Below are 18,050 nucleotides of genomic sequence, written 5' to 3' on the forward strand. Positions count from 1 at the left end.
TTCTTTTTCCAGACCTCCTAGTTGCATTCCTTTTCTTTCCTGCTGCCTACCCTATCCTCCTCCCTCTCCCCCTCCCCCTCCCAATTACCTCATCTTTCTTCTTTGTTCCTCCCCTCTCTTACCCTCTTCTTTCCTCTGCTCCCTTCTCCTCTCCCCCTCTCTCCTCTTATCTGTTTCCATCTTCTCTCTTCACCTTTTCTCTCCTCCCCCTTCTCTTTTCTCCTCTGCTTTCCTAGCCATTTTCCTTTCTTCTTCCAACCTTCTAAAGTGGAATTTTAGAAAAAAAAAATGGCAAACAGGCAGGATTTGTAATACAGAGGAGGCTTACTATGTCTCTTCTGCATTAAAGTGTTCTACCTGTCTGTGCACCCTATACACTGAGCTGCACACACACAATGTGTACAATTTAGGCAATGCTGAGATAAATGAACTCCCGCGCATGTCTGGGAGTAATGTCATCTTGGGGTGACCAATTAAAGCTACTGAAGATCGGTACCCAGAAGCAGGCCTTCCGAAGATATCAGCTGGCAGCAAGGAGCTCCCGGGCACTGCAGTGCTGAAAAGAAGGTAAGTATAGTTCTGCTTTAAGTCTTCTCATTTTCCACTCTTTTCTTCCTCTCCCCTTCCTTCCTGTTCCTTACTAGCTCTACGAAATACACTAAACCATTAGGGTCTCATGTACACGGACAGTGGAAGGCTGAAAATACGCCCTACATAAAATTCCAGATGTTCTCCCGTGCCTGGGTAGCTGCAGGTGCAGAGTACATCCTATCATACACGTGAAAGAATATGTAAACCCAACATTTCATATTTCTGATATGTGCCTGCTGAACCATGTACTTGTATGAAAAAGTATCCTGTTCTCTTTGTATTGCTCCCTTTATGTGAAATGCCTGGTGACCTTACCAGTCCCTCTTCATTCCTAATAAAAACTGACCACATTAAGCACTACATTAAGCAGGAGAGCACACTGTAGTCAGTTCTCTATCTGTCATGGGTCTGCTACCTAAGGGTTAACTTAGTGCAGAGTCTGCAGACTAATTGCAGTGATTGGCAACAGGCTGCCTTATTTAAACTCCTCAGCAGCATTATGTCTTTGCTGTCTGATCTGCAGCTTCCTGTGACCCCTGCTCCTGTTTACCTGCTTCTGTGATTGATCTCCTATACGACCCGGCTTGATTTTTGGACTCCCCTTGCTTTCTCCCTGCACCTGACCTCGGCTCCCCTTTGACCTTGAACCTGTATGCTCCTTTGGATTCCACGCCACCCGCCTGTTGTTGACCCAGCCTGTGAACTGATCCATTTGCCTGTGAGCCCCCAGAGTGAGTGTGGACTCGGGCGTTTTGTCCTTCAGCCTGCCTGCTGTTTGGATCCTCCTACCTGCTGGTTGTTTCCTTTTAAAGCATCTGGGACCTTGGAGCTGCCCGTCCAACAGCTGACCCGCCAGGCCCTCATACCATTCTGCTCTCCCGTGCCACCTGTCTGCTCTACCAGGGGCCGCGAGTCAGATAAGTAAGGGAGGTCTTCCTCTGCACTATCAGGCTCATCAGTCAGGTATGTGAGAAGTTGACACTATCTGTGCTGGGAACTCAACCTGGTCTCCTCCAATGATCAGACTTGTCCTGACCCCCCCCCCCCCCAACATCTTATAACTGGGAAGTTCAGTGTACTGCTGTTTCTCCTTACCCAGCTATTATACAGCTGAGAACCTGAGGGAATGCAATCACTTATAAATTTGAGGGAAACAGTACTTTTAAAGTTTTTTTATATCTATACACAAATTTTTTGCCTTTAGTTCTGATTTAATCTGAATGGGTTGATTTACAAGGTGAGGGTTCATAATCACTTCAATACCTGTATGCAGCCATACTCTTGTAAAAACTGATGCTTCTGTGTATTAGTGTTTACCCATGTATGTGCATACAATGTGCTTCCCATTCACAAAACTCCCACGTTCGGTAAATACTCTCTACATGTATGCACTGTTAAACGCTGATGCACAGGAGCATTGCCATTTACATGGGTACGTCCACATACAGCCATTCGCTTGTATGGCAGACTGTACTTGGCAGCACCTGCAGTTCCCCAGGCGTGAAGAAAATGCCTGCAATTTTACCCTGGGCATATTTTCTGCCTCTCACCATCCATGTACATGAGACCTAAATATTTGTCTTAAAATGCATTTTATACGGTTATCATTTAGCATAAAGTAAAGCAAAACAATATTCTGACCCTAACAAGAGATCAATAACTGGATATGTGAAAGGTCAGTAATTCAAGGCAACCAATCAAATTTAGACTTTTATCAGTCGGAACGATGAACTAAATGACTAAGAGTTGCCATGGTTACTGCACTCTATGTGTTGCATTTGGTAATAATAAAAAGCCAACATGCTCAACAATCCATTTTCAATCAATCTGCGCTCTGGAAAAATATCCATATGCATCACAGCATACAGCTTATCTCAGTGACCGACACATTACCCTGCTTCCCTGAACAACCTGTGTGCGCTACGACCCAGGACATCCGAGCGCAAGTCAATTTTTGCAGCACTTCGTCCATGCAATAAGAGGTGACGGAACAGTTTTGTGATTAGTAACAGAGTCGGTAATGGAAATGAGGTGGCTGGGGACACGCACGCACACACACATACTCCTTAGGACTTTACATTTTCCTGAAGCCGGTGGGAGGCTGCGCTCGTATACTGACGCGCTGGGGCCAGAGCGTAGCGCGTGAAGCCACATAAGCGTCTGTCACGCTTCTCTCCACTTTCAAAGCCATCTGAAATGCAGACTTTGACTAGGGGGCAAGTGGGACTAACCTGACTGGGTTATTAAGTACAGAAAAAAGGATTTAAGCTCTTCAAATCCATTATGCACTTCCACCTGCAAGAATTCTACTTTATCGTATTATATTCCATGATGCAAAGGGTCAGTAAGTTGTTTTCAATGTATGAAATGGTATAAAAAATAAGGTTTGCAAGGCATGTAACGCTGTGGGGAAAGAAAAAATGAATATTCTGCCTGTGAATTTTCTTTCGTTTACCCTCCCCGAGAGACGGGCCTGACTCACGCTGTCAATCTGAGTTTCACGGCCCATTTGAACCGCGCATCACGTCCTCTTGAGAGATTCTTATGTTTAAACACAACACAGTCAGCATTGGGGGAAAACAAACCGTTAACCCGTAAGAGAGCAGAAAGCGAGGTGGTGAAACTCTACTGAGTCTTTGTTATAACGAGGGAGGGGAAAAAATTCCTTTATGCAAGTGGTAACAAAATGGTCCTTTTGTATGGTTATTGCTTGGGAGGATGAAAATAAGATAATTGCATAGTTACATGCCTTGGATTACACGTGTTTTTTAGAGCATTGCACTTTGAAATATTCCTAATGGTGGGTTCTTTGAGCTGTTTCAAGGCTGAATCGCGGTTCACATATATGCGATGTCAGGCACTGCATGTGATTCACAGCGCACTGCTCTGCAAATCACATGCGATGTCTGTGCATTGCGAATTCAGCCGTACAGATTGTATGGCTGAATTTGCATTGCATTCAGACCAAAATCGCACAGGATCCTTTTTTTGGTCTGCACCAGAATCGGATCGCATGGGTGTTCACACCTATGCGATCTGATTCTTATCCGAACTGACAGTTCGCACTGCGATATGCGAACTGATCTGGGGGTGCTGTTAACTTTGTACTGAAACACCCAGCGAATTGCATATGGCAGTGTGAACTGCCTGCGAGTTGAATGCGATGCGGGAACCCGCAGTGGATTTGCAGGGTTCCCGCTTAGCATATGTGTGAACTGGCCCTAACTTGTGTTTGGGGTTACACATTGTTCATTTCTGTATGTCTTTTAACAATCTGGTTGCTTACATCGTTGCTATCTGTCAAACCCCAATGCAAACTTTTTATGTGCACCTTGTACTCCGAAAGAAAAATGTTTGGGAAACAGAAAATTATAATTAAAGTGGAACTCTAGCAGTAAACTGCCCGCCAACCTCGACCATCCTGAAGCCCCTTAGATATTTTTTGTAAACATATTTCTACTCCTTCAGTATTTAGCCCAGTCTGGTGATGTCACATGTTCCTATTCTTCTCCCTTGGCAATGAAAGTGAGAGGTCCATTCTTCATAAACGTATGGCGGTGGGGTTTTAAGAGGAGTTCGCCCCCCCAAAAAATATTGTAGAGGCTAACTTTTACTATTAGGGCACTTACCTGTCCAGGCATCCAGCGGTGTCCTCACCCGAGATGATTCTTGAATCAGCCCTGGAGTGCGGGCACCGCCATCTTGGGTAAGGAAAACTGGCAGTGAAGCCTTGCGGTTTCACAGCGGTTTCTTATTATGCATTGCTGGAATGGCGCTGCACTTTGTGAATGGGCCTGCTGCGGGGGAAAGGAGGAGGTCCGAACTTCCAGCTTAATTCACCGTGGGGGAGGTGAGCAGTATTGGCTGGGAGTGTCTTAGCAACATCCTAGCAACAAGTCTGGACTGGAGGATGCCATCTTAAGATGGGAGTTTTTCAACCAGGAGGAGGAGGATATAGTGAACCAAACATGTACGGGGGGTTTAAGAGCTTACTCCTGTTAGAGCTGAATTACCTGTCATATGCACTCATCAAGAGTGATTAATATGCCTGCCCTATCCACCCACCTCCTCCATTCATAGAAGCTGTATTATAGCTTCTATGAATATAAAACAATCTATGAACGGAGGACAAATGGATAAATGAAAGGTCTGACTCTCCATCAATAGATCACGTTCCATTTAAAGAAGCTATAGTACAGCGTCTTTAAATGAAGGAGGTGGGCTGAAAGGGCGGGCATAGTCGTCACTCTTAAAGAGTGAATATGACAGGTCCCTAAACTCTACTAACCCCTGCTGCACCAGTAGATTATGGCATCAAGGGTGGATTAGAGAAGGAAGATTTTAACTATTGTAGGAGCCAACAGCACAAGGCACACATTTGATTGATAGCAAGTAATGTGCCTTGTGCTGATTTTTTATCTATTTATTTATTTTTAAAATTACTTATTATTTAAGCTGATATTAAAGGCATTTTTTTTAAAAATAATAAACATGTCATACTTACCTGCTCTGTGCAATTGCTCTACCCTCCTCTTCTTGGGTCCTCCGCTGGGGCCCCTGGCCCTTCCTCCTGCCGAGTGCCCCCAGAGCAAACAGCTTGCTAAGGGGGCACCCAAGCAGGCTCGAACATGCACCCTCTCTCTTTTCATTGGCTTACTGGCTGTTATTGACAGCAGTGGGAGCCAACGGCTCCTGCTTCTTTCTCGGTCAATGAAGTGGGAGAGTCCCTGGAGAGCTTAGGCTCTCGTGCACATTGCTGGATCGCAATGGAGCTCAGGTAAGTATTGGGGGGGGGGGGGGGAACTGCTGTACAGAAAAGGTGTTTTACCTTCATGCATAGTATGGCTCCCGCTGCTTTCTTAGTTAATGAAGTAGGAGAGTCGCCAGAGAGCTTAGGCTCTCATGCCCATCGCTGGGTCGCGATGGGGCTCAGGTAAGTATTGGGGGGGGGGCTGCTGCACAGAGAAGGTGTTTTACCTTCATGCATAGCATGAAGAATGTATGCCTGTACATTCTTATATATAAAGTTGATTCAGATTCTGGAGAGATCACCCTCAGTTCCTGTCCTAATGACACAACGGATAGTGAGATAGACAGAATGGGCAGCCCCCCACAGTCAACTGAAGCAGCTTGCACAGCAGGCTGACAACTCTGCTTCTAAATGTGAGGCAGTGGATTATTGTTGTCAGCCTACAACAGGAAGTGCTGTTACTGGTGGATATTTTTAAGTATGAAACAGATTCACAAAAAAAAATGCATAATAAAACTGTATACAAAGAAGCATGATCTCAAACATACTGAAAAATAGATTGAAGGTTACATATACTGAAAAATAAATTGTAAACACCTATGAGGGCAAATGACTAATATGAATGAAGCTACAAAGTTTTGAGGATAAAAAAAAGGATCATAGCTATATAAATGAGTAAAATAAATTAATAATTGATGAGTAATACCTCGCATTTCTCCACCACTGGTTGCTGGCCACACTCGGAGCTGTTCCCAGCCACAATTCCTGCTCGCAGGCTCTCGCTGTCACCGGTCCCTTCCTCCATGGAGTAGGTTTTGGAGCGGTTGCTGAGGCGATGTGAAGTACCACTTTTCTGGAGCAGACTGAGTTGCTTGCGCAAAACGCGGTTTTCCTCCTCCACTTCCCGTACACGCACCTCCAGGCTCTCTCGCTGACTGGAGGAGGAATAACGGGGACTGTGAGGCTGGGTATCCAGCGGAGACAGGGAGACGGCCTTTCCATCTGCAAATAATGGACAGAAGATATCAGAGGAGGCAAAGCAAATGGAGACATTGCAAAGAGAACATTAACAAAATTCAGACTTCAATGGCTGTAGGCCCATTCCAGAGCAATGAAAACACTGAAGCCACAGACAGCCAGAAAGAGTTATATTTTCAAGAGAAGGTCAACAATGGAAGTCTGTATTTTTCTCATTATAAGTTCTCCTAAAAACTAGAAGGGAACTCTTTTAGAGTGGAGATAGAACCAATTGACCAGGCAGTGTAGCGTCAACTTAAATCTGCTAATGTATGCAATTAAAATTCTTTTTTTTCTTTTTCCAAATCTGTTTTATTTATTTGCATAGACTTGAAAAAAAGAGTACAAACTCCAATAACCTATCCCTGGCCGCTGGTAATAAAACGCACAGGACAGGGCTTGACAAATTTGCTTTGAATCTAGGAGCCAGCTAAAAAAGTTATGAGAGTTTTTTTTTACTAACTAACAAATCTTACGGGTGGAATGTGAATAACTTCTGGTGGAAGTTTGCCCCCACCCCACCTTCGCCAGCAGCCTTATGAGGCACGTAAAAGGTCCTAGAAAGCTGAAGGACCATTAACCACTTAAGGGGGAAGATTTTACCCCCTTCCTGACCAGGGGGTATTTTGCGATTCGGCACTGCGTGACTTTAACGGACAATTGCGCGGTCGTGCGACGCTGTACCTAAACGAATTTGACGTCCTTTTTTTCCCACAAACAGAGCTTTCTTTTGGTGGTATTTGATCACCTGTGCGATTTTTTGATCACGCGCTATAAACAAGAAAAGAGCGTCAATTTTGCAAAAATAACAATATTTTTCAAATTTTTTTATATGAAATTCCCCCCCCCAAAAAAAAGTAAAAATCAAAATTTTTTAACATTTTCGGTCAATTTGTTTTATGCTACCTATGTTTGGTAAAAAAAATCGCAAAAAGCGTATTTTGATTGGTTTGCGCAAAAGTTATTGCGTTTACTAACAAAGGGAAAGATTTTGTCATTTTTTTTTTTTTTAACGCGTAATGGCGGCGATCTGCGATTTTTTTTGCGGTACTGCGACATTGCGGCGGACAGATCGGACCCTTGACTGACATTTTTGACACTTTTGGGGTTACCAGTGACATTTCTACAGTAATCAGTGCTATATATATGCACTTACTGTAAAAATACACTGGCAGTGAAGGGGTTAACTTTATTTGAGAGGGAGGGGCTGTGTGTGTCCCTAGGGGCGTGATTCTAACTGTGATTGGCTGTCTGTTGAGCTGTAGTTACACTGATCAACGGTCCTACATAGTAGAACCGTATGATCGGTGTCTCTACACAGGGGAGAATGACAGGCAGCTTGTTTACACAAGCTGCCTGACTTTCTCCCTCTACCCCGCCGATCGCAGAGTGAGCGGCGGACATCGGGTCCGCCGGTCACACGCGCGGGGGGGTCCGTAACCGCGCGGGAGCGCGCCGCCGGCTGCGCGCGCTCGCTCCCCAGAGCCTCACAGGCTAGTGACGTATATTTACGTCACTTTGCCTGTGAGGGGCTGACCGCCGCAGTAAATCTACTTGCGCCGATCGGCAAGTGGTTAACAAAGCACAGGCCAGTTGTGAAGCAGCAAGCAGTCACAGCCAGCTAACCAGCTTTCCAAAGTAAACATGCTGGTGCCTGGAACCGGAAACGGCTGAAGAGCTGGATCCCTGGACAGGTAAGTGTCCTATTATTATAAATCAGCAGGTACAGTAATTGTAGTTGCTGACTTTTAATGTTTTATTTCTAGGATGAAGAACCGCTTTAAGACCAATATGGATGCTTACTATGGTACATGCATGGATGGCTGCCTTAGTCAAACCAAGCTCTTTAAAAAAGCATGCGTACTTTGCTCAGCCTACAACATCATCAAGGGCAGACTGTTACCTTGAGCTGTTTGTCAATAAGCAGCACCCTTGGCAACAAGCCTGGCTTGAGGTGACTGTAAGGGAAATTAAGATTTGTCTCTTTGCACTGATATTTTCAGAGAAAAATCAATACATTTCCACAAAGTTTGGGGGATTTTGGCAAAATGTATTAAAGTCAGAGAAGGTGAAATTAACTCTGGGCAGATAAAGGCACAAAATGCGGCTCTGTTCTCGTTAATACAATTTTAAATATATATATATATATATATATATATATATATATATATATATATATATATATATATATTATGCAAGCAGGGAAAATTCCTGAATATGACTTGGTATTATTACACAACATTGCTCAAACTGGGAGAGGGCGGAGCAGCAAAAGGAACTAATTAGATGTGCTGCAGTGCAACTATCATGTTGTCAGGAGATGAAAGCACTGTAAAAGAAAGATGAACAAATATGTCTGCTGCTTTGCTTTACAATATCCAGTCACTGGTTGCAATTGGGGGGACCTGAAAGTGAAACTGCTGCAGAGAAAGGTCAGGTCTGCTCTGCTATTGGGCAGGGTTGTGCTGTGGGGCAGGGCTCTGTACATCTCAGGACTTTGACAGAAATACAAATCCTTTGGCAGGTATAACAGTTCTCAAACATGTGGATTTAGCTGTTTACCCAGAGCGCATCTTTAAGGAGTTTTGTGGTGGTTTTAAAAAGCGTACTGGGCTTTAAATGGCTCCTGAGGGTTATGTAAGTTGCTTTCAACAATCCTGGGCCTGTTCTTGTGCCAAAAATGGCCTCTCCTTGTCTTCATTTTTTGTCTTTTTCTTATAAATAATTAAAAAATAGGCAACGAAAAATATAAAATAAAATAAAATAATGAGTGACAGTGCACAAACGACATTAGAATACACAAAAAAGGGGAAAAACACAAATACAAAGAACAGTAAAATAAACTAATCCAAAACGCTAAAAAAATAAATAAACTCAATAAACCGAGGGAGAAAATTTAGAGGTTGGAGGGGTTAATCTTCAGCAAAATTTTGCCAAACAGAAAAACTGGTAGTTTCTTGTGGAACTCAAATTTGCCCAACTAGTCCCTAGTGCCTTTGTAATCCGCAGATGCCCCATCCTAAAAAAGTGATTGTAAAGCTTCAAAAATGTTTTATTAAAATATTAAACATGTCATACCTGCTCTGTGCAATGGTTTTGCACAAAGCAACCCTAAACCTCTTCTTCTGAGGTCCCGCGCTGATGCTCCTGGCTCTCCCTCTTTGGCAAGCTCCCACCATAGAACGACATCTTCTATGCGGGCACTAATGTGGGCTCGCTCCTGAGCCTCGCTGCCTGCATCAACAGATACAAGCAGCAGGGCTTGGCCTCCGGCTCCCTAATCAAAGGAATTTATTCACTGCAGTGGGAACCAATGGCTTCCATTGCTATCAATCTGTTCAGTGAGGAGGGAGAGAGCCAAGAGGGCCACTGCTCTTCTATACAATGATAGGCCAAGATCGGGCTCAGGTAAGTATAAAGTGGTTCTGGGGGGGGATCCTCTGGCACAGAAGGTTTTTTACCCTAATGCATGAAAGTTCTACACAGTTCAGATACTCACCCACCCAGCGGATCCAGCATTGTCCTGCCAAGATCCGCTTCTCTGCACTCGCCGCTCAGGTCCCACACCGCCATGTGTGATGTAATCAGAAGGCTTGCGGCTTCTCTGGGTTCAGCCAGTGGGCCTCCACCAGGCCTGCCACCCTCCTCCTTTGTGAATAAAAAAGTAGGCTTCCTGAGATATTTGACGTACGAGACAAGAGTAAACAAAAAAATGTGATACTGATGTAGCAGAGAGGATGGGGGGTGGCAGATTGGCAAAAAGGTGATTTTAAATTGGGACTTTAAGATGATCTCTGATATCTTAGTCCTGCATTCATCCCCATCTTCAAGTGTTCGAGTAAATGTTTCATTATCGCCTAGATTTTTTATAAACATCAAGGCTTCGCTTTGTCTCCTCTTCTTTACATACTGATGATGGAATACTGAGCAATAGCCCTATGACAAAAATTTGAATATCCCTGGTATGTCCATGGGCTCAAACCAGATACAATTGCCTTTATTTGCAAATGACCCCCTGCTTCATGTCACCCAATCACATACTTCCATGCCATCTATACTCCAAAAATTTGAAAAAATTGGGAGCTTAAGTAACTTTAAAGTCAGCCTCTCTAAATATGAAATCCCGAATGTGGCATTCTCAGATTCCCCATCCAGTCAATTAGGGCAAACCTCCCTTTCAGGATATGCCCTTCTTTTTTAAAATATTTAGGAATATATATACAGATTTATCTCAACTATACTACCTCAATTACAAGCCTCTACAAGACCATCTCAGACCTTAACCACTTACCGCAAAGTGACGTAGGGCTACGTCGGCAAACTTTGCGGTGTTATACCGCGGTGATGCCTCTAGCTAGAGGCACCATCCCGGTACCGTGTTTTACAGCCGACGGTCGGCTTTCCGTCGGTAATGACAGATGCGGCTCGGGAGCCGCTCGATCGTTACCCAGGTGAGCGGGAGGGGACTTCCCCCCCCTCCCGCCGCGACTTTGTTCGGGGCTCCCGTCCCACCGGGAGCCCCGAGCACCCAGCCGGCGCCTCCGCCGGATGGATGGAGCCCCGATCTAAGCCGGAAGCGGCTTCGATCGGGTCTACGATGACGTAAGCCGGAGGCGGCGTCCATGACGTCACTTCCGGGTTACTCTGCTGCAAAAGGCGGCAGATTTAAAAAAACGGCTGTATGCAAAAACGCAGTTTTCGGCGTTTTGCATACATGAAAGTGTAGTGGAGGGGTCTAGGGTCTTTTAGACCCTCGATCCCTCCATAAAGAGTACCCGTCACTGCATATTGGTGTCACAAGGGATGTTTACATTGCTTGTGACAGCAATAAAAGTGAACAGATTTTTTTTTTTTTTTTTTTAAAAACCTGTAATAAAGTTAAAAAAAAAAATTAAATAAATAGCAAAAAAAATAAAAAATTTTAGCCGTCCCTGTCACCGTTAACTCGCGCACGAAAAAAAACGTATACGGAAGTCGAGCCGCGAATAAAATCACTGTTCAAACCACACATGTGAGGTATCGCCGCGATCGCCAGAGCGTGAGCAATCATTTAAAAAAAAGAGCTACACTCTAACTCTAAACTGGTAACCGTTAAAAAAACTTAAAGCGTCGCCTATTGAGATCTCTATTGACCGTTTGTCGCCATTCCACGGGTGTGCGCAATTTTAAACCGTAACATGTTGGGTATCTATTTACTCGGCGTGACATCATCTTTCACAATATACAAAAAAAAATGGGCTAACTTTACTGTTTAGTATTTTTTAAATGCAGTGAAATGTGATTTTTCGTAATTTTTCCTCAAACAAATTGGCGTTTTAAAGACCACTGCGCAAATGGTTAAAGTGATTCCACTTTTAGGCTTTTAGGCCTCCTGACCCCCTGACACACCACATTTGGCATGTCATTTTTTTTGGGGGGGAAGCGGGTACCTAGTTTTGACAGGTACCCGCTCCCACTTCCGCATGGGCCGCCTAGAGGGCTTGAGCAGAAGTTCTCCTCTACCCCACCCTCCCTGCAATCTTCTGGAATACCTCACAGGTCCCAGAAGATTGCCCGTCCACTCAGGACTTTTGCACCTGGTTTTAAAGCCGCAAGCTGTCACAGCTGGATGGCCTCACTAGGGATGCCGACAACACTTGGAGAAGAGGAAGGGAGCCGAGGCTCCCGCCGGCCGCATCGCTGGATCGTGGGACACTTCTTACACTTCACTGGAACTCCGCTTTAAAGTCATTGTAAAGTTTTTTGTTCAATAAAAATAACAAACATGTTATCCTTACCTTCTCTGTGCAGTTGGTTTTGCACAGAGCAGCCCAGATCCTCCTCTTCTAAGGTCCCTCTTTGGTTCTCCTGGCCCCTCCCTCCCTTTGAGTGCCCCCACAGCAAGCACCTTGCTATGGGGGCACCTGAACCGAGGCACAGCTCGTGTATCCATTCAGACATGGAGCTGCGGTTTATCCTCGCCCCGTCTCTTCCCTCATTGGCTAACTGATTTTGATTAACAGCAGCAGGAGCCAATGGTGCCGCTGCTGTGTCTTAGCCAATGAGGAGGGGAGTCCCGGACGACTAGGACAGTCGTGGACATCCCTAGATCGAGAGGGGGCTCAGGTAAGCATTAGGGGGGGGCTGCTACACACAGAAGGTTTTTTATTTTAATGCATAGAATGCATTGAGATAAAAAACATTCTGACTTCACAACCCCTTTAAGGGCTATAACAGGAAAACTTGATCATGGCTAGGCAAAATAAATTAATTCAAAATGGACATTATATCAAAGTTCAGGTACCTCTTTTAAACTATTCAAGCTCATGTTTCTGTTCCATTTTTTATGAAATTACAAAAGGTCTTCACTACTTTTATATGGGATTTGAGGTGGTTTTTGGCTAAATCCTAAAATATTTTTCTTACCCAAAGATAAAAGGGGAGCTATTGCTCCTGACAATGCTTTATATTATCAAGTGTTGATTCCCACTAGAATCAAAGATTGGCTCCATCATTCATTGGTTCAAATCAAGCAATCTACTGACTCCACTTGACTTACTATTGGAGCCCTGTCACGAATACTACCTCTTAACTGCAAGGAGGTGCGTTTTATCTCTATTCCACACCTCTTAGCAAATAGGACAAAATAGTCTCAAACCTAGAATACTCCACATATGTTAGCCCTAGGACACCATTGTTTGATAAACTTTATTTCCCCCAGCTGTTCATACATCCTTATTGGGGCATGGAATACAGTGACACATCATATACTTGCTTTGCTACCATACTGTCAGCAGGTGTTGCCACATCAAATTCGATGGAACCTTTTTTTGGGCACTCATGGATCAGGCGGGTGACTTTTTAATATCGTGTTTCTTTTCTGCAATCAATGCTTGACCAGCAAAAGTTAACATCCCACCCTACATCTTTTGAACATGTACTGCTTTGTAATTCTCCACCATTGAGCACTGTCCGTGATACTTTTTTTATTTGCACTAACATACAATTTTTCAGGACAAGCTTTCGGGGTATGTCCCCTTTATCAAGATCCAAGCAGTGCTGATTCACAAAATGTTTAGCAGAATGGTAAAAAAACACAAAATCTGTACGCCAAAGGGCATAGTTCCTATCACTGACACCAACAATGGGGCACTATTCCTCCCACTGATACCAATGATAGGGCACTATTTCTCCCACAGACACCAATGATGGGACACTAGTCCTCTCACTGACACCAATGATAGGGCACTAGTCCTCCCACTGATACCAATGATAGGGCATTACTCCTTCCACTGACACCAATGATCGGGCACTTTTCTTCCCACTGACACAATGATGGGGCAATATTCCTCCTACTGAGACCAATGATGGGGCACTATTCCTCCTACTGACACCAATGATGGGGCATTGTTTACTCCCATTGATGCCAGGGCACTTTTTTCTCCCACTTGCCAAAGTCTGGCCCCCTAAAATTGGAAGTGGCATTTTGCTTAGAAAGTTTGGAGATCCCAGGTATAGATGCACAGATATATTACATAGTTTCTATATATCCCTCCCCCTGATATATGTTGGCAAAGCCAGAACCCAGGAGGACATATGACCCATGTCTGGGCTGAACGCCCCCCCCCCAATTAAAAGATTCAGGAAATCTATTCTAAGAATGTATTTAAAAAAAACACAGACAAACATACCAAACACTCCACAAATAACTCTGCTATCGATACACCACTCATTGGCGATCCACTGAGGTACCTAATCTAATGGAATAGGGATTGGATGGAATTAGATTCTGTCATGGACTTAAAGCACCTCTTAGCAGAAGAACGTGATAGCCTGGACCGACAAATAACTACATGGGACCCCTGGGTGATATTTTGTAACTCGGCGGAATTTCAAGTTTAGGCATCCCCTTGACTGTTTCGGCCATGGTGGAAGGAGGGGGGATTCTTCATTCCCCTTCTATCCCCACTGTTCTCCCTTTTGCTCCCACTCTTTCCTGTGTTCTCACCCTTCCCTACTGTAGATGCCCTCTACCCTGATCTAACTCTTTAATAATTTCTGCCTTTAGCCTTTTTCTGTTTCTTATTGGATGAAATCATGTTAGAACACTGGTCTGTTATATCTGTAATAAATCTCTCATGGACCTATTGTGATGGTATCATGATATATATAAATGTTATATGAGACAGAGGGTCAGGGGTGATGCATCCTGATAGGTTAGCTAGTTCAGTATGAAAACTCCTCCTGCACGCTTTAACCAGGCACTGATAAAAGTCACAAGACTGCTATATACTGCTCATGAGAAAAGTTTACATTTACTAAAATATTTGCATTTCCATATTCTGTATACTGTGGGAGACCAGATATAGTTAATGCAGGGTCCTGGGTTACTAACACTTTAAGTGTGCCCTCAACCTCGCCGCTGGAGCCAGCAGTGTTTCCCAAGCTCTCCCACTCCTCAGAGGAACCCATAGTGAAAAACAACTATAATATTGAGAGCAGGAGATCAAGAACCATCCATTCCCCAATCCCCCATGCAATTAATGAACCCAGAGGGAACATGTATTACTTCACTTCTGGGGTACAGCTATCATTTGGCTGCTACTGTAGCAATTTGTGCTTGATTAGCTGCAGTGGAGGACAGGAGAGATATTGGGAACCCAATGTCTAAGGCTACGTTCACATGTGGAAATAGTGGTCAAAATAGATTGATCACCTATAGCGCTTGCTAAACTCAAAAATGTGGTGTGTGATGTGAGTGGACCTCTGAAGACGTCTATCCAATGACGAAACACGTTAGGTGGAACGCACGTCGTGACGTCATACACGCTCAGGGGAACGCAAGCCGGAACTACCGCTCTCCACTCGGAGCTCTCGTGTATTGACGCTCTTTGTGCATGTATATGGACTTTTCCAACGATTTTGCACCATTTTTCTTTGTTTTTTTGGCTTTTTATCACGCTTTGATGTTCCCTGAATGTATTTGATCCCACGAATAGTTTTTACACTGCGGATTTGGGACTGCAATTTGTTTGGAGTGACCGGGGGTGTGCAATAAAAATCACTTATACAGTACTGCACTATCCGGGTTTTTATTCCTTTTTCCCTATGGCCCGAGGTGACCTGAATTAGGAGGACCACAGCACTATCTGCACTCCTTGGGACCTTATATCCAGGAGAGGGCTGGCAGAGGAGGTGGTGTTCAGAGGGATACCTGTACACGGCAGGAGGGACGCACCCATATCTGGAGATTGTCTCCTACAAGTACTGCTGGTCTTAATGCCATATGGTATTTAGGACCCACGCTTTCTGGTGAGTCTGCATTTCACTTATTTTGCACGGTGAAGGGCCACTCGGGAGGAAGAAAAGGAGCAGGAGCACTGGCACTTTATTTACATCTATATATATAAAAAAAAAATGTTTTTTTACACCGTTGATCGGATTGTCATTTGAAAAACATTTTTTCTGGAGAACACTATTATATGGACATTTTATACACGTATAATATGCTGTGTGTAGATTGATTGTTTATATATATTTACATATTTAATCATTTATTTATTTTCATTGTATATGGTATTTACCACTCACATCACACACCACATTTTTGAGTTTAGCAAGCGCTATAGGTGATCAATCTATTTTGACCACTATTTCCACATTGGCACTAGCACTTTCTATAGCTGCTGCTTTTTAAGTATTTATTCACCTAGGGTGATATATATAATTTTCAGGCGATGGTATTTCACTGCTATATATTTATTTTTATACATATTTAATTTTTTCCCACGATTTAAGTAGGTAAATCTATTTATTTAGGTCCCCCATTGGCGCAGGAATATACTTTGTATATTTTTTCCATACGTTCACATGTGGGCGTAGCGGATCACGGCAGAATCACCGTGATTCTGCCCGCGATCCGGAATCATTGCAAATCGCGGGGCGCCTGTGCGATGCCCGTGATTTGCAATGGCACCCAAAATGCTGTGCGATGTTGCCACGATTTCCGCCTGCCGAATCGCAGTAACATCGCACAAACAGAACCGCGGGACACATGACGCATAAAAGAAGCTCCTGTACCTTTTTGGGCGTCATGCGTCCCACGATTCTGTTTGCGCGATGTTACCACGATTCGGCAGGCGGAAATTGCGGCAACATCGCACAGCGTTTGGGGTGCCATTGCAAATCACGGGCATCGCACAGGCGTCCCGCGATTTGCAATGATTCCGGATTGCGGGCAGAATTGCGGTGATTCTGTCCATGGTCCGCTACGCCCACATGTGAACGTAGCCTAAATAAAGAGGACCTGTCACCTGCCTATGCTATCACATAAGGGACTCGTTAGTCCCCTTGTAAAAGGCAATAGGGAAAAAAATGTAAAAAAAAAATAAATTATAATAAAAATAATAAAACAAAAATTTAAGATTACTCCTGCCAACCCTCCCCCCTCATGCAAATGTTCAGCATAGGGCAAGCACATATATATAAACATTATTTGTGCCACACGTGTAAGGTCGACGCTGCAGATGTCAAAATGAGAGCAAAAATTCTTAGGCCATAATTCATGGTTAACTCTAAACTTAAAGCATCGCCTGTTGAGAATTTTGGTTATAATGTATTCCCCAAACTAATTGGGGCATAAAAATGTGTTTGCTTGCAATTACATTTATTTTAGTGTACTTCTTCCTGAAAATATGCATTTGATAAACAGCTGCATAAATATTGCGGCTGCCACTATTTTAGAGCCGGTCCACACTAGCGCGACTTGTCAGGCGACTTGTCAGCCTGACAAGTCGCGCTCCCTCGCGGTCCATTGACCGCTACAGGACCCGTTCTAATAGGAGCGATACAAGTCGCTCCGACTTAGAAAAAGGGTCCTGTACTACTTCATGGCGACCTCTGAGCGACTTGCCTAGACTTCCATTATGTGAAGTCCCTGCAAGTCGCTCCGAAGTCGTGGTGCATGGTAATGCACAAGTCGCCCCCGAAGTAGTAAGGAGTCGTGTCGCCTTAGTGTGAACCGACTCGTCTCCAGAATCCCTGTTTTCAGGAAAATATAAAAATGTTTGGGGGGAATTAAATACATTTCCAGCAAAAAATGCAAATTTTAACATGTAGAAAAGTGGTTGAGCAATGCTTGTTTGGTGGCTGAACTTCTAATTATTGTACATTTTTCACTAGCCATTGTACAAAAATGTAATTCTGACCTGAGTTCATCTTCAACAGCCTCACTTCGTATCCTTTTCTCTGAAAAGCTTTATACTGATAATCTCATAATTCACTGCATGTACATAAGAAAGTGAAAAAGCAAACATATTCCACAAGATATACGGTGCTGAGATCATAAAATGTTACTATCTGCATACATATACCGGCACCTTGCTTTTTAAGTATGATTAATGGTTGATGTTATGTGTATATCAACACAATTGCCAGCAAGCATATTTTTTTATGCTCCTCTTATTCAAAGTCAGCTTTTTCTAAAAAGAAAAAGGGAGAAAAAAAAACTACTCGAAGTGTGAGAAGGAAAATAAAAAGAAAACAATAAATCCCTCATCAGCTGTAACTTCGTCTTCTTGGCCTTTTCTGTACTGCGTGGAGGAAAGCGACTCTTTTGAACCCCCGGGGAAATCGCCAGGTCCGTTAATTAAGGCCACTAGCGGATTGGTAATTAAAGCTGTACAACTGAAAAAGCCTTTGCTCTTTTAATTTG

The 18,050-nt window shown here is 43.8% G+C and overlaps 1 protein-coding gene across 1 annotated transcript in view; it reads right to left on the reverse strand.

The window, feature by feature from the left end:
* LARGE1 (LARGE xylosyl- and glucuronyltransferase 1) overlaps positions 1-18,050 on the reverse strand; it is a 716,318-nt gene that overhangs the window by 371,728 nt on the left and 326,540 nt on the right. Inside the window, exon 3 of the mRNA XM_082255353.1 lies at positions 6,048-6,343. Within this exon, the coding sequence (XP_082111479.1) occupies positions 6,048-6,343 (296 nt within the window). The remainder of the gene's footprint in view (positions 1-6,047; positions 6,344-18,050) is intronic.

The sequence above is a fragment of the Pelophylax lessonae genome (assembly GCF_965119305.1).
Source record: "Pelophylax lessonae genome assembly, chromosome: 4".
NCBI classification, from domain to species: domain Eukaryota; kingdom Metazoa; phylum Chordata; class Amphibia; order Anura; family Ranidae; genus Pelophylax; species Pelophylax lessonae.